The sequence below is a fragment of the Panthera onca genome, chromosome B3, assembly GCF_046562875.1.
Source record: "Panthera onca isolate mPanOnc1 chromosome B3, mPanOnc1 haplotype 2, whole genome shotgun sequence".
NCBI lineage: Eukaryota > Metazoa > Chordata > Mammalia > Carnivora > Felidae > Panthera > Panthera onca.
Window position 1 is genome coordinate 125,111,035 of NC_138344.1, and position 15,669 is coordinate 125,126,703.

At 38.6% G+C, this 15,669-nt stretch overlaps 1 protein-coding gene and 1 long non-coding RNA gene across 2 annotated transcripts in view; one reads left to right on the plus strand and one right to left on the minus strand.

The window, feature by feature from the left end:
- Positions 1 to 8,784, minus strand: part of SEL1L (SEL1L adaptor subunit of SYVN1 ubiquitin ligase) — a 53,948-nt gene extending 45,164 nt beyond the window's left edge. Inside the window, exons 1-3 of the mRNA XM_060620461.3 lie at positions 8,593 to 8,784; positions 3,005 to 3,042; positions 1,729 to 1,963 (exon numbers count right to left, since the gene is read on the minus strand). Of these exons, the coding sequence (XP_060476444.1) occupies positions 1,729 to 1,963; positions 3,005 to 3,042; positions 8,593 to 8,662 (343 nt within the window). The 5' untranslated portion in view covers positions 8,663 to 8,784. The remainder of the gene's footprint in view (positions 1 to 1,728; positions 1,964 to 3,004; positions 3,043 to 8,592) is intronic.
- A 212-nt stretch (positions 8,785 to 8,996) lies between these two features.
- The window catches only part of LOC132670164 (uncharacterized), a 114,189-nt gene continuing 107,516 nt past the window's right edge, over positions 8,997 to 15,669 (plus strand). Inside the window, exon 1 of the long non-coding RNA XR_009606477.3 lies at positions 8,997 to 9,145. This is a non-coding gene — a long non-coding RNA (uncharacterized LOC132670164). The remainder of the gene's footprint in view (positions 9,146 to 15,669) is intronic.

The window sequence follows — 15,669 nt, forward strand, 5'->3', positions numbered from 1 at the left end:
TATGATCTTAGTTTGGATACTCATTCAAACAAATCACTTCTAAGAAGATATTTGAAACATCTGGGAAAACAGAGAGCCTGGGGATTGAGTGATTAAGGAACAACAGCTAATTTTGTGGGTGTTCTAATACTTTTGTGGTTTTGTTGGAAAAAAAAAGTCATACTTTGAGAGATACATACATAGGTGAAATAACATGTGGAATTTGCTGTAAATACTCTAGGAAAGAAAAGAGTTAATGTGTGTGGGGTGGCAGAGACGCAACAAGAATGGGATTGTAGAGGGCCACTGACTCCGGGAGATGGGTACAGGGGCCCATTACATCCTCTACTTTTGTGCATGTTTCAAAGTCTCCCTTATAAAACATAAAAAAGAATGAATTAAGCTATAGTATTTGGCAAAAACTTAAAAATGGTAATACACACTGGCTGAGGTGCAGGAAAAGGAGCAGTTTCAAAGGAAGTAAACAATTACTTTTCCTAAGAACAACTTAACAGTATGTATCGAATGTCTTTTAAAATTTTATATTTAGTCCAGCATATTTAAAAAACTAATTCTCTGAAAATTTTCATAGATGTGCGCAAGGATACATCTAAAATGGTCACCCAACAAAAAGCATTGTAAACAACCTATTTCCAACTTATGACATGTCAATTTTTTTTTTAAGTTTTACTTATTTAAGTAAATACCCAGCGCGGGGCTCAGATTCAGGATCCCAAGATCAAGAGACGCGTGCGCTTCTGACTGAGCCAGCCAGGCACCCCTACGTGTAAAATTTTTTATAGTCATTAACCATCACATTGTAAAAGAATACTAAATGATAAAGGAAATTGTTCAAGATAAACTGTTAAGGCACAAAATATAGGCTATAAAATAGAATATACATTTTGTCCCATTTTAGTCTTCTGAAAACTATGTATTTAGAAAAGATCCTGAGTTTTCTCCATAATGTTAACAGCTGTTATGTCTAGTTGGTGGAATTAAGATGCTTTTAATTTTTTTACACAGTTTTTCTATTTGCAAGTATGGGTATTTATAATAAAGAAATTGTATTTTTGAAAGGTCAAATCTGGATCAATTTCTAAAAGTAGTTAGTAATGGAAATAATAAGTGGGTATGGTAGTGATATCTGAAATAATAAACTAAATGACAGGAGGCTGATGGGACAGGGCAGAGTGGATTCATTAACAATTAATTTTAGAAGGATAGGTATTTAGCACACTCTATTGTGAGAAAGAGCAAGTTGTAAATTTAAAAACAGAGGGTATCAAGAAGGTTAAAGTTAGAAAAGAATTAAAGTGTATGTGAGCTTCAGTTAGAGGAATAAACACCTACATCAATTTCCTAGAGTGACAGGGAAGGTTATTGTAGCAAAAATCTTAACACAATTCTGAAAATAACCAGAACAGCATATTAGACAATCTTTCTTGAGTTTCTATTTTGTGTACCATGCAGACAGATAATTATATACTGGAGTGCAAAAAGAAATGTTAGGATATTACTGTAATACAAATGCAATTCTCATCATCAAATTCAGCTTATGTAACGGGTCAAATCCATTAAATGAATAACTATGACATATAAAAATCTAGAAAATCCTATACTACCACACTTCATATATTATATATGGTTCAAAATTAGAAACTAGACATTTGCATCTTTCTACACTGGTTTAAATTTTAGTTGTCTCCTTTCTAAATCAGGCAAAAGCAAAGAAAATGCCCAGACTACCTTGTTTCCGTACTTTCGATGGTTCTTCGTAGTCCTGGTTTTCTGGATTTGGAGATTCTAGAAAGCTGATTTCTTCTGTGACACTTTCCGCTTCTTGACTCCTGAGGCTGTCTTCCTCTTCTTGAATAGGTGATTCTAATTCTGATTCTTCTGAATCAAGAAAGATCTGACCAGCGACTACTCTGCCTGCTGTGCTGTGATCCTTTACCGACGACTCATCTGATGGCAAAGGGGTCTGAGAATGTAAAGTATTTTTAGTTTCCAACCTAATTTGACCACTACTTTTATTAATCCAGATACATCTCCTTCAGCTGTGAAGGAGCTGGTCGTCTCTCTAAACTCTGAATACATACCACTGTGGTATGTATTCATCACATGCCTTCATCACTTGCCTAACCTGACTCTTCCAATTTCAACTTAAATGTTACTTCCCCCAGGAAGCCTTCCTTAATTCCTGAAGTCTGGATTAGGGTCTTTCCCTATAAGTTCCCAACATCTCTTATACTTCCCCTTATGCTAGCCCCGTACTACAACTTTCTGATTCTTATCTGTGTTTCCTCAAATCTAGAGATCAGAGATCATAACTGAATGGTTTCCTTGGATGCATAATAATCAGCCTTATTCACTCAATCAACCAATTTAGCTCAACAGATGTATAAAAATTGATATATAAGTGGAAACAAATGGCAGAGGTTAAGCCTTCAAAATTAAAAATACTTAAAAAAAAAAAACAGAAATAAAATCAATCTCTCATTAGGCAGGAAAAGTGTTACTGCCTTGGGGCGCCTGGGTGGCTCAGTCGATTAAGCGTTCGACTTCGGCTCTGGTCATGATCTTGAGGTCCGTGAGTTCGAGCCCCGCGTCGGGCTCTGTGCTGACAGCTCAGAGCCTGGAGCCTGTTTCAGAGTCTGTGTCTCCCTCTCTCTCTGACCTTCCCCCATTCATGCTCTGTCTCTCTCTGTCTCAAAAATAAATAAACGTTAAAAAAAAAAAATGTTACTGCCTTCAGGCTCTTACACAGCACATTTAAGTTAAAATTAAACCTAATAACCAACACTGTGAATGAAAACACAGTATTTATTATTCTCCTTCCTACAGGTCAGTGATTCCTACCTTCCCCCCCTCCGGAAGAACTAGTACACTGAATATCAGCTATGTTTTTCTTAACCCAATTCTATGCTCAAAAGATGCAGATTTCATATCCTTTTTAAGATACATGAATCCATACTTTTAAATTGGGCATTAAATACTGGTCCATGCAAATTTTAGTACACACCTTGGAATCTAAGGATTCATCTTGACTGCCTTCCTCATCTGTAAAGAAATTTTAAGACAATTTTAGTCATCCTTCTTGCTGGAAAATTGCAGATATTATTAAAGCACTTAATAAGTACAACAAATAATAATCAGACACTTGATAAATACACCTAGAATTACCTAAAAATTGCTTGTGTTCAGCAACTGCTCAGAAAATACTAGGTGAAAGCAAAACAAGGGGCTGGCTGGAGTAGTCCTTCTTCTCTCCCCGGGCACAACGGCAGCTCCATCTGTTATATAGGCAGGAAGACCAGCTACCACTACCACCACCAAAACCAGACACTTCTGCACATAACCATCCAATTCTTCTGCACATATTAAGTCTACTACTAAGAATGTGTTACTAAATTTATAAAAATCAATCTCTGATTTTGTGGTTCAGGATACCACCTATTATTTTCCTCTGATCAGAATCTGGAATTACATAGCTTATCTTAGTACTGATTAGCATCTTACTGTTCACTGAGACTACTAAAGATGGACACTAAGAATTATTATTATGTGAGTGTACAATTGCCAGACTAAGATATTTAGGATTTGTGTTCTACTCTATTCGGGATATAACCAGATACAAATAAAAAGTAGCATCAAACCATCATGTTTCTTATTAAGAAATTAAGATCTCTTATTAAATAAACAATGAATCTAGACCCTGGTTACACCTTTCTTCCAAACTCCTATCTGCTGCTTTGGCTTTGTCCAATTATGTTAACCTTCCTTCTATTACTCCTTTTGTGCTTTCCTATAACTTCTTTTCTGGCAACTTGTCATTCTTTTTTCTGATCTTATACAAACACATTCAACAACCCAGTGTCCATATGCATGTGTTTGATCTTTGTATTCCTGGCCAGTTTAAAAACAACTGCCACATGATCTCTAAGTTGCCTTCTTAGTCTTAAAATTACCTGATTTTATCCAGGAGTGAGCTTCAGTATTGCCTGCTCTGTAAGTTATATGGGAAATTAACCAGCAGACAAAATGCTATAAAACCATGTGCTTTTTACCAGGAAATTTGGTGTTCTGGTTGTCATTTATCTTTACTTCATATGGTTACACCTTAAATATTATTCATAACTTGCAACTCTTTCAAGCCTAACAAAAACATGCTTTGGGGTTTGTATTATCAAAGTAGTGAGCTAACTTTAAGAAGTATAAGCAACTCATTATGTACAAAATACACAACACTATTTCACAGTATTTCTCTTGAATATTTGAGAAAACTAGTCTACTACTGAGGTTTTGCCATATAAGAAAAGTGCTGTCAATTCACATACTTAAACCATAGCTACTTCCACATTAACTACTTTTAGACTGCCTTCCAAATATGTTTTTTTTCTGATGAGTGGGGAAGAGGAAGGTATAGCATGCATTAGTCCCATAGTGCCCATAACATTTAGGTAGTGATGCCAGTTAATGAACAATCATCCTTCATGCTAACTTCTTCACAAGTTTTACCCAAAGCCCAAGGTTTAACATACAGTTCAAATTCCATTCTCAGCAAATCTTGGATAAAGGAAAAAAAATCATCTTCATTATATATCAAAGTTGTATGTATGGGGGCATCTGGGTGGCTCAGTGGATTAAGCATCTGACTTTGGTTCAGGGCATGATCTCACGGTTTGCGGGTTCGAGCCCCACATCAGGCTCTGGGCTGACAAGTCAGAGCCTGGAGCCTGCTTTGGATTCTGTGTCTCCCTCTGTCTCTGCCCCTTCCCTGCTCATGCTCTGTCTCTTTCTCTCTCTCTCTCAAAAATAAACATTAAAAAAAAAAAAAAGGTTGTATGTATGGATGTGTTTAATCACAAACATTAACTAATATATCAAGAGCAGTCATTAAATGCACAGATATATATAGTATATACCTACATACTGAAACTTTAGATGAGCTGGAACTCTTAAATTACTGATCACTAAATCATGAAATTTAGTACCTTCTCAACACAGGTCACATACGTAGCTAATAGGTATATAATACAGACACCTATAAATAAATTTTAAGATATGTACATTTGAGACACTACAAGCTATTAGACGTTTGACTGGCAAAATGTGTTTCTGAACTCCAAGAGACATGGAAACTTGTGACATCAGGGTTATTTCACGTGAATTGCATCATGCTTCTCTCTCTTCTCTCTTCAAACTAGGAATATATACTAAGGTTACTGGTAAATAAGAGAACTCTCTCTCATTTACTAAACTGGGAAAGACTACTCCAGATGGTAGTCTTAAGGCATAAGCTATTTTCTCTTTCAAACTGATATATCCATTCACATAACACTTTTATAGAAGTTGCTTATAATCTAGAAACTTCTCATATATAGCAGTCAGGTAACAATTAAAGACACTGAAGTTATGCATAAATAAAAAGAAAATAATAATGCTTTTATCAGAACACAGACATCAAGAAAAAAATGCAAAAGAATTCAACGAAGAGTTACACATTTCTCATTCAATAGCAACACATCCAAAATATAATGGTTTACATTACTTTAATAATTGTACACCTTCCTCTGAAAAAGACCAATTTTCATTATATCAGCTAACCAAACTGCAAAAAGTATCAGAGATATTCTTTCAGGGAAAAGTAATCATCACAGATTCATTTTCCAATTTGTTATGTAAACTAAACAGACTGATAGACCTTCAAACTCAGAAAGTATTAAGAGTTTGGTGAAAGACAGCAGACATCCTGTTCTCTGATTTGCCATAGATTCTGTGCAGATCCTACAATACCCCTGATTTTAATTACTCCCAAATCAAGGCCTGGAGAGCTAGCTTCAAAACCTGGCTTCATTACATGTTAATACATACATGGTTCAATACAGCAAGCTTCCTTAGCCTTTTTCTCAACGCATCAAGAGAGAGTAATACCACCTGCCCCGTTGACTCACAATGTTTTAAGGAACAAAAGAACAATGAAATTAAACATCCTCTGCAATCTCAAATTTACTCTTTGAGTATGATAATAGAACTATTATCTGAAAAACTTAGCAGTGGATCTAATTTAAAAGATTCTGTAACACTGTTGGCACAAAGAAAAAAAAGTAAACTATCTCTTCCTGTTGAAAATAAGAAAATATGTATGTCTTTTTTTTTAATGTTTTTATTTTTGAGAGACAGAGTACAAGTAGGGGAAGGGCAGAGAGAGGGAGACACAGAATTCACAGCAGGTTCCGGGCCCTGAGCTGTCAACACAGAGCCTGACACGGGGCTTGAACCCACAAACAGTGAGATCATGACCTGAGAGGAAGTCAGACGCTTAACTCACTGAACCACCCAGGCAACCCAAGAAAACATGTATTTCTAAGTGAGAAAAATTATAGCATTTTTCATTATCAAGAGAATGAAGGAGAAATGCCTTTTTAATGCCCTCCTTTATTTATTCACAGGAAAAAGAAAACATTGCTAATAAAAGTTTCATATTTTTATATGCCTCTAAGACAAACTATGAAATAATAGCTACTAACAGTGACAGGATAGATATTTCCTTTGTTGGCCGATTATATTCTAACTGGTAATAAATGCAACTTGCTCTAGGTAACCACTAATATTCAAACTTTAAGTCAACACAAATTATGACCCAACACTTGAGTTTTAAATAGGAGCAAATCTTTAAATCTAAACTAATAATGAGGTGGACTTCCTGTATGAATAAGCAATTTAATGAATAAAAAAGTCAACTAAAAAGCCATGTACTCAATTTCTAAAACTTTACCTCACACAAGTGTTTTACCATATTTGCACTTCATGTGAGTACAGTACTGCCTTTATTGTTTGTCAGCACGCACATCTATACGGTTTTAGTTGTGGCTAAACATGGATTTTGCCTTTGCCAGAGAAATGCTTTGGCACAGTTTAACTACAATGGAAATCTCTGCTTACACCAACACAGTCCAAAGATTTAACATTTCAGTCTTAATAAACTATTTTAACTACCCGAGAATCCCAACTGTTGCTTAAATGACTTCTTCAAGTATCATCTCCACTGACATGAAGCTCTAAGTATATGAAATAACTTAATGGAAGATGCAGGAAAATGTTTCTACGCTTTAATTTTCCTTAAATTTTGCAGACTGAACTCGGAGGAATATTTACCATGTTCCTTAAGTAGTTCTTATACTTTAGCGTGAAGAAATCACTTGTGAACTTTGTTAAACTACAGATGGCTGACCTGTTCCAGACCTAAAACTGCATGTTTAACAAACTCCTAAGAGGAATTCTGATGCAAGTGGTCTGAGGTCCATCAGTTACTCTATCCATTACACTCAACAGCTCCATTTCATACTTCTTTTGGTCAAATAAATGCAAGCAGGGCTTCAAGAGTTATGTAGAGTTTTTGAAGACTTGGTTATGAATACAAACCATCACTAAAAGGGGATAAGGCAGACCTTAAAGGATGATGTTGGCAGTTAAGTAACTAGCATATGCTTGTTGCTTTTGAAATGGTATCTCAAACCACATTATGGATAGAATTTTAGGTTTAGACCTCTCATTTTAGAAACAGAATGACGTTATGGCATCGACTTACAACTAGGACAGATAATTTGGGGATTCAAATAACCATCTGGGAAATTTTCTGTTGGAAAAAAAAAAAGAGTTGACATTTATACCCTGCCTTGTTCCAAAAAAATTTAAAGCCGCAGAACAGCTGTCTTGTTAACTAAACTGATTAAAATTCAAAAGCTTTATTGTACTAATTGTTTCTTTACCAACAATTAGAAACACTGTTTCTTTATCAACATTTTCAAAATAGAAGTTTTCAGATGTAGGCATACTGAACTATTAAAAAATAAAAAACAAACCACAGTATAAATCAGCTAACTGGAAAATCAAGTCAAAGGCACATTTCTGTATCTATCCAAAAAATGAAAACGAGTTGCTATACATTTTAAATCTATAGGGACCAAATTTTCTCAAAAATCATAGAGTTACTGTCAACAAACATGGGGCAACTCCAAAACCGTGACAGAGGTAAACACCACTTCCTCAGGAATATTTCCTGAAAAGGGATAGAGAGTGGGCACAATTATATCAAAAGTCTTCATTTTTAAATAGACAGACAAGGGACCACCTCAGGTATTAAGCAAATCCGCCAAACCACTGTCAACATCCTGGTTTTGATGGCCCTTGCTCTGCTCAGTGATAGATCCAGGTGTGTCAATTACTTAACTTACAAATCTCAAGCACATAATCTGTATGAGAGTCGAGGAAGTTCCAAAAGGCTCAGGTACCTCTGTGGATCTAAGCCAGCTGTTGGGATTCATTTCCAGGGTCAATTCCTCATTCGCGAGGAGTTGCTTAAAGTTTGTTAAGTCAGGAGAGGTGTGGGCAGGGTGACCGCCCCTTCTTTCCCTCCCCTCTCTAGCTCCCTAAATACCCGCTCCAGTCCAGGCCAGCCAAAGTCCAAGGAAAGACAACGAGCGACAGGCTAGTGCGAGGTGTGACCAGAGAGTGCAGTCTCCAGCTTGAGCCCCCACGGCCCTGCCCCGGGATGGAGGCCGGGGGGCGGTGGCTCCCGGCCTCCAATCCGAGGGGGCGGATACTGACCCGAGGACGCCGAGGCCGAGCCCAGCAGCACCGCACAGAGCAGCAGCGTCAGCCCAACCCGGACTCGCATCCTGCTCTCGCGGCCGCTGCCACCCCCTGGAGCTGTCGCTTTCGCCTCTGCCACCACCAACTCAGCCACCGCCACCGCCTCACCGCTGCTCTTCCTGCTCTGGTCTCCTTCCTCCGCCCCTTCCCAGGCCTCCCTGCCCCAGTGCGCAGCCAATCCCCGCCCGCCGCCGCGGGCTCCGTGCCCAATCGTCGCAGTCTTCCCGCCCACCCTATTGCTCCGCCCCCGGGGTCATGCATTGACCAATCATTTTGCGAGGTTCCCACACGGGCTTTCCCGGTAGGACCACGGCCTCACCGACATGGCCCCAGCTAATTGGTAGATCCTGGGTTCAACCCTCCCGGAATCCGAGCGTGGGTCCAGGGCCGGGAAGAAAAGAAAGTCACCCAGGACTACAATTCCCACAATGCACTTCATGGGCTTCTCTCGACGTGTGCTCTTGGAAAACGTAGTCCATTGTGGGGCAAGATTTAAAAATGCAGGTAGGTGGCTGTCGAAGTTAAGAGGACTTACTTAAGTAACATCTGGGACAGACATTAATTCAAGGCCACGAACTCACAGCCCCTGTGTGTGTGTGTGTGTGTGTGTGTGTGTGTGTGTGTGTGGTGCCAAAATATATATCAAGCAGCACACATTGTAAGGGTAATAGTTTGCAATGTGTATTAAGCTCTTATTCCTCTTTGTTTTATTTAGAAATTTTGAATTGGACAAAGTGATATCAACACTGAGGAAGAATACAACAGCTAGACTGAGTTCGAAGTATTTTTTTGAACTTAGGTAAAACCGTGCCATATATACAGAAACCAGGATAGAACTCACTACCTGCCTTCCTTTCCCTGACAAAACAAACGGAAAGAAACCCCGTCCAGTGCAGATCATTCCAATGCTAGTATTTATTTTTAGGAGGACCACCAGATAATAATCATCTGGAAGACGTGGCAACAGCCTTTGCAAAAACCCTTTCAAACACTTGTCCTTATCCCTCTCTTTTTGTAAGTGACACTGTTCTCTTCGTTGACTAAGTTCAGGAGACTGGGTTGATGTATTTGAAGATAAATGTGATGATGATTGATTGCATTGCAGAAAAGGAAAGAGTCTTGTATGATAACTACCAACTTCAGGCATGCTCCCACTTGGGTCGTAGGGCAGTGGCTTGTTGTTCCTGCCCCTGCATCAAATTGTGTCATTTTGTTTTCCCTAACATCCACCCACTCTCAACTCAGTCCTGGAACTGAGTTGAGCTCAGTTTGAGGTCAGGGTTCTGGTCAGGACACCGGCCACATATCTTAACACCTCCAGACATTTTCTTCTGTCTTCTTTGATAGAAAGTCCTCTTTTCCAGGACGAGGATAAAAAGTTAGCTGCTGGAAAACAACAAAAAACTAACTGCTGTTCCACATTCACATGGGAGGGGATGAAGGAAAAATATTGTCCTATTATTATTGTACTACTGCCTCCTTGGCACTCATCTCTGTTTCTGTCACTACAATGTTTCCTCAGAGTTCCTCTGATTTGAAATCATAGAGTAGGGGTGCCTGGGTGGCTCAGTTGGTTGGGTGGCCGACTACAGCTCAGGTCATGATCTCGTGGTCTGTGACTTTAAGTCCCGCATCAGGCTCTGTGCTGACAGCTCACAGCCTGGAGCCTGCTTTGATTCTGTGCCTCCCTCTCTCTCTCTGCCCCTTCCCTGCTTGCTCTCTGTCTCTCTCTCAAAAATAATAAACATTAAAAATTTTTTTTAAAATCATAGAGTAAAATCTGGTATATTTTCCTCCCTTTTTCATCTTATCGATCATTGCATCCTAATACTTTGAGCTATGTAATTACTCTTTTATGTGACTATTTTTCTCTTTGTCACTCAAAAGTTCCCTCCTGGGTCTCATATTCTGTTACCTGCATCGTGCACTTGAGTTCTAGCTATTTTCACCGTCATTCTCCCTTGACTCTTACCTAAGTCTCATACAGCCAGATTCATTTTCCTTTCAAAATTAAATTTCAATTCAATTAAAATTAAATTGAAATTCCTACTCGAAATTTTTCAATGACTGCCTTTGTCATAAAATCGAAAAAATATTAGAACTTCTCCTGAAAAAATAGGAACTGTGGTGACAGTTTTATTTTCTTGAGGAAGTACTGGGAAGACATTTCTGCTTTCTGCGGAAGAAGCAGCGATTATCTGATTGATAGATTAGGGAATGACTGTTCACTGCTTGAGACTCAGCTTTACTTTTCATCTTTTTCTTTCCTATGTGCTTCTTATATTCAAGGTCCGGTGCTAAGTGCTGCATGAATACATTTGCCACTTCTCTGACTAATCTCCTGATTTCCACATGAACACACTCTTGCCTTGTCATGGGCTCCTTTACCCTCTCCCCACTGCCCTTGCTTCCTCTTCTTAGCCACAGCCATGGCATCCTTCCCACTTACACTTGGATTTCATCTTGGCTGAGCCTTCTCTGACCAGGCCAGTTCTCATTATTCTTTATGTCTCTAAGGGTTCACAGAACATTCACAAACTTGCCTTTTAAATGGGATGTAAACTTTCTGAGGCCAAAGACAATTATTTAATTCTGTGCATAGATATATATCATCGGGCTTGCCACTAAATAATTTTTGTTGATTGATAGTACACCTTAGTCATAAAGTATTTTAATAAAAATAAGATCTTATTATAGATGATAATAGATAATAGATAATTATAGATTATTATTTTAATAGTAAGATCTTCAAAGTCCTTGCTATCTATTATAAGCTTAATCTTAAAATATTTTACAGGGAAATATTAAGGAGCATTTGCACCCTTAGGATACAGGAAATTTACTTCATTCCTCTTCAGCTCTGTAAAATGAGTATATTAATAACATCTTCACCAGGTCTGTTGTGAGGTTAATACCTCAAAAGAGGTATGCAGGAAAAGAGAATGTTTTACAAATATTATTTCTGATTGATTGCTTGGTTGAAGCAAAGAAGGAAACCAAAATACTACTTTTTATTAAGACTAATAGAACTAGTTTTCTTCACTTAATTTGAAAAAGGTTTAGAGCTGCTAGAGGTACTGTCTTTAGCCAACAGCGAATAATTGACATCTTCTGAGAATGCTCATAGGACCTTGGCTTTTTGGGGAAATTCCAAGTCTCCAAAACAGGTCTAGTGGGGAAGACTGGTGTGGGAAACCAGATTTATTTTAACAGCCTGCTAGACTGCATGATGATTCATTAGTGAAAAGGTTGTGAATTCTCCATGGCCTTACCTAGTCCAGGCAAACATTCATCAAGGTTTCTTGCCAACATTCCCAGTTAAACTTATGTACTCACTCTACTTGTACAAAATTTTAATATTATTTATTAATTCATAGACTTCTTTAATATTTGCTCAGCTGTCTGTACTCTGTTTAACTTGTCCTATATCAACATTCTGGATCAGTGTCATAGATTTCCAAGTTGCAGAAAACCTGTTTGCTTGGCATTACAACACAGCATAGGACCCAATGGAGGTAGATAACAAGTGCCTTTTCATGCAGAGGACACTGATGTGACCTTATTCCGTTGAAATGAATCAAACAACCAGCATGTATTGAGAACCTCCTGAAAGTATTGAGCACATAAATCCAGTTTGCTCTTTGTTTATGGATAAGACAACCCCCAGAGCCTTTTCCTAAGAATGCAGTGATTGTCATTAACTCTAGTCAAGTATATCCTTTCCTGTGCTATTCTTAGGCATCTATTTGGTTGACCGTGTGCACAGGCTGTCAGCACTTGAACCAACATATCTGCCAGGGCAGGATTAGGGAGAGACAAGGAGCAGAATATTTTCCCCTTAAAGCTTAGAGAATATACTTTCTTTGATATAGATGAGGTAAATTTAAGTCGTTATTTTTGTGTTCACTTCTCATGGATGTGAAATTGAATTCAATGAAAATTGAAATCCTTGCACCGAATCATGATTTAGAACCTGACATCTCCTCATGCACATTCTCAGTTCCTTGAGTAAATGGGCAATAGGTTCTTTACTTCATTGTATTAACTGTAATTCCAGGATTGTTTATAGCAGACACATAATCATCAAATAAACTTTGAATGTACATATAGCTCTCTAAGGTTATAATTGTCATAAAGATCAGAGTGTAGATCCTGATTGCAGAGCACAGTGTTCAATATACCTAAGCTCTGAAGCTGATAGAATGAATAGGGTGTGGCATGTGTGTGTGTGTGTGTGTGTGTGTGTATGTGTGTGTGTTCAGGCTCTACTAAGTTTAATCCTGAAGTGACATTTACTTTGGAGGTGTATATCCTTTCTAAGCAGTGTTGATTCATACCAGATAAAGGAAAGGCCGAGATACCTTTATACCCTGAAGAAACGGACAGGCATCTTTTGGTCTAATTTTTTCATAGATTTATTAACTACAGTTCTGGAGAGAGACTGGATTAAAACTAAATTTCAATAAGAACTTGATTAAGTGAACCTTATAAAGTGGAGATAAATGCTTTAGAGCTACCATTAAATTTAGAATACTTAACTGAGTAGACGGCAATGTATTTAATCAGTGAATGTTGGGTTAAGAACATTATATACATAGGATAATGCTTCCTTTCTTCCTTCCTTCCTTCCTTCCTTCCTTCCTTCCTTCCTTCCTTCCTTTCTTCCCTCCTTCCTTCCTTCATTCAACAAATATTTTCTGGGCACTGTCAATGCCTTTCTGCTAAAGACCACTAGGGACACCCCTGTAGTTGAACACATTAGGTTTAGTACTTACTAATGAGGGAGAACACATGCATGGCATCTCTCTCTGTAAGGAGGCTTTAGAAAGAACCTATTATAGGATTTGGACTTTGGTTGGGTAATTGGTGGGAGGATCCAGAAAAGTTGGGTTTGGTCTAGATTGGATGCTGTTAGCAGTACCCCCGATTTCTATGATTTGGTAGAAATCAAGCAGTAAACCTTATCTGAAAGGAGAGGAGACTAGAATGAGGATGAAGCAATCATTGGTGAAGAAACAGTAGTTACTTATTTTAGCCAAGAGATGAAGTGTTTGGTACTTTGTGGATGACACAGGGAACTTGTTTCTGTCTGTGCTTAGATAAAATCGTGAAATGGTTTGCTTTGCTTCATTTAATCTTAGTTGCAGAGTAGCCTGTCTGTTGTTGGTATTCTGTGATTGTTTATGTCCCATAGGAGAAGAACATGGCCTGGTTGTGAGTGTCAGGCCGGCTTCTGCTTGTCAGGCGTTCCTCTTTTTCTTTCTCACCACCTACTGTTGAGGTACACCAGGTTCTTGGTGCTAAGGATTCAGTGATTAATAAAACAGACAAAAATCATAAGAGTGTACATTCTAGAGAAATAGAATAAAAGAAATAATTATAATTATTTAGAAGGTGATAAGTACTACAGGGAAAAAACATAAATAGTACAGAAGGGGAATAGGGTACCGGGGGATGAGTGGGGACCACCATTTACATTTAAAGCAGGAAGGTCAGGGAAGACTTCCCTGTAAAGCTCACATTTGAGCAGAGACTTAAAGTGATGAGGAATGAACCATGAAGACATGGAGTGGATCTAGCTGTTCTGATGGGTGTAAGGTGATATCTCATTGTGGTTTTTTTTTTTCAATATATGAAATTTATTGTCAAAATGGTTTCCATACAACACCCAGTGCTCATCCCAAAAGGTGCCCTCCTCAATACCCATCACCCACCCTCCCCTCCCTCTCACCCCCCATCAACCCTCAGTTTGTTCTCAGTTTTTAAGAGTCTCTTATGCTTTGGCTCTCTCCCACTCTAACCTCTTTTTTTTTTTTCCTTCCCCTCCCCCATGGGTTTCTGTTAAGTTTCTCAGGATCCACATAAGAGTGAACACATATGGTATCAGTCTTTCTCTGTATGGCTTATTTCACTTAGCATCACACTCTCCAGTTCCATCCACGTTGCTACAAAGGGCCATATTTCATTCTTTCTCATTGCCCTGTAGTACTCCATTGTGTATATAAACCACAATTTCTTTATCCATTCATCAGTTGATGGACATTTAGGCTCTTCCCATAATTTGGCTATTGTTGAGACTGCTGCTATAAACATCGGGGTACAAGTGCCCCTATGCATCAGTACTCCTGTATCCCTTGGGTAAATTCCTAGCAGTGCTATTGCTGGGTCATAGGGTAGGTCTATTTTTAATTTTCTGAGGAACCTTCACACTGTTCTCCAGAGTGGCTGCACCAATTTGCATCCCCACCAACAGTGCAAGAGGGTTCCCGTTTCTCCACATCCTCTCCAGCATCTATAGTCTCCTGATTTGTTCATTTTGGCCACTCTGACTGGCGTGAGGTGATATCTGAGTGTGGTTTTGATTTGTATTTCCCTGATAAGGAGCGACGTTGAGCATCTTTTCATGTGCCTGTTGGCCATCTGGATGTCTTCTTTAGAGAAGTGTCTCTTCATGTTTTCTGCCCATTTCTTCACTGGGTTATTTGTTTTTCGGGTGTGGAGTTTGGTGAGCTCTTTATAGATTTTGGATACTAGCCCTTTGTCCGATGTGTCATTTGCAAATATCTTTTCCCATTCCGTTGGTTGCCTTTTAGTTTTGTTGGTTGTTTCCTTTGCTGTGCAGAAGCTTTTTATCTTCATAAGGTCCCAGTAATTCACTTTTGCTTTTAATTCCCTTGCCTTTGGGGATGTGTCGAGTAAGAGATTGCTACGGCTGAGGTCAGAGAGGTCTTTTCCTGCTTTCTCCTCTAGGGTTTTGATGGTTTCCTGTCTCACATTCAGGTCCTTTATCCATTTTGAGTTTATTTTTGTGAATGGTGTGAGAAAGTGGTCTAGTTTCAATCTTCTGCATGTTGCTGTCCAGTTCTCCCAGCACCATTTGTTAAAGAGACTGTCTTTTTTCCATTGGATGTTCTTTCCTGCTTTGTCAAAGATGAGTTGGCCATACGTTTGTGGGTCTAGTTCTGGGGTTTCTATTCTATTCCATTGGTCTATGTGTCTGTTTTTGTGCCAGTACCATGCTGTCTTGATGAT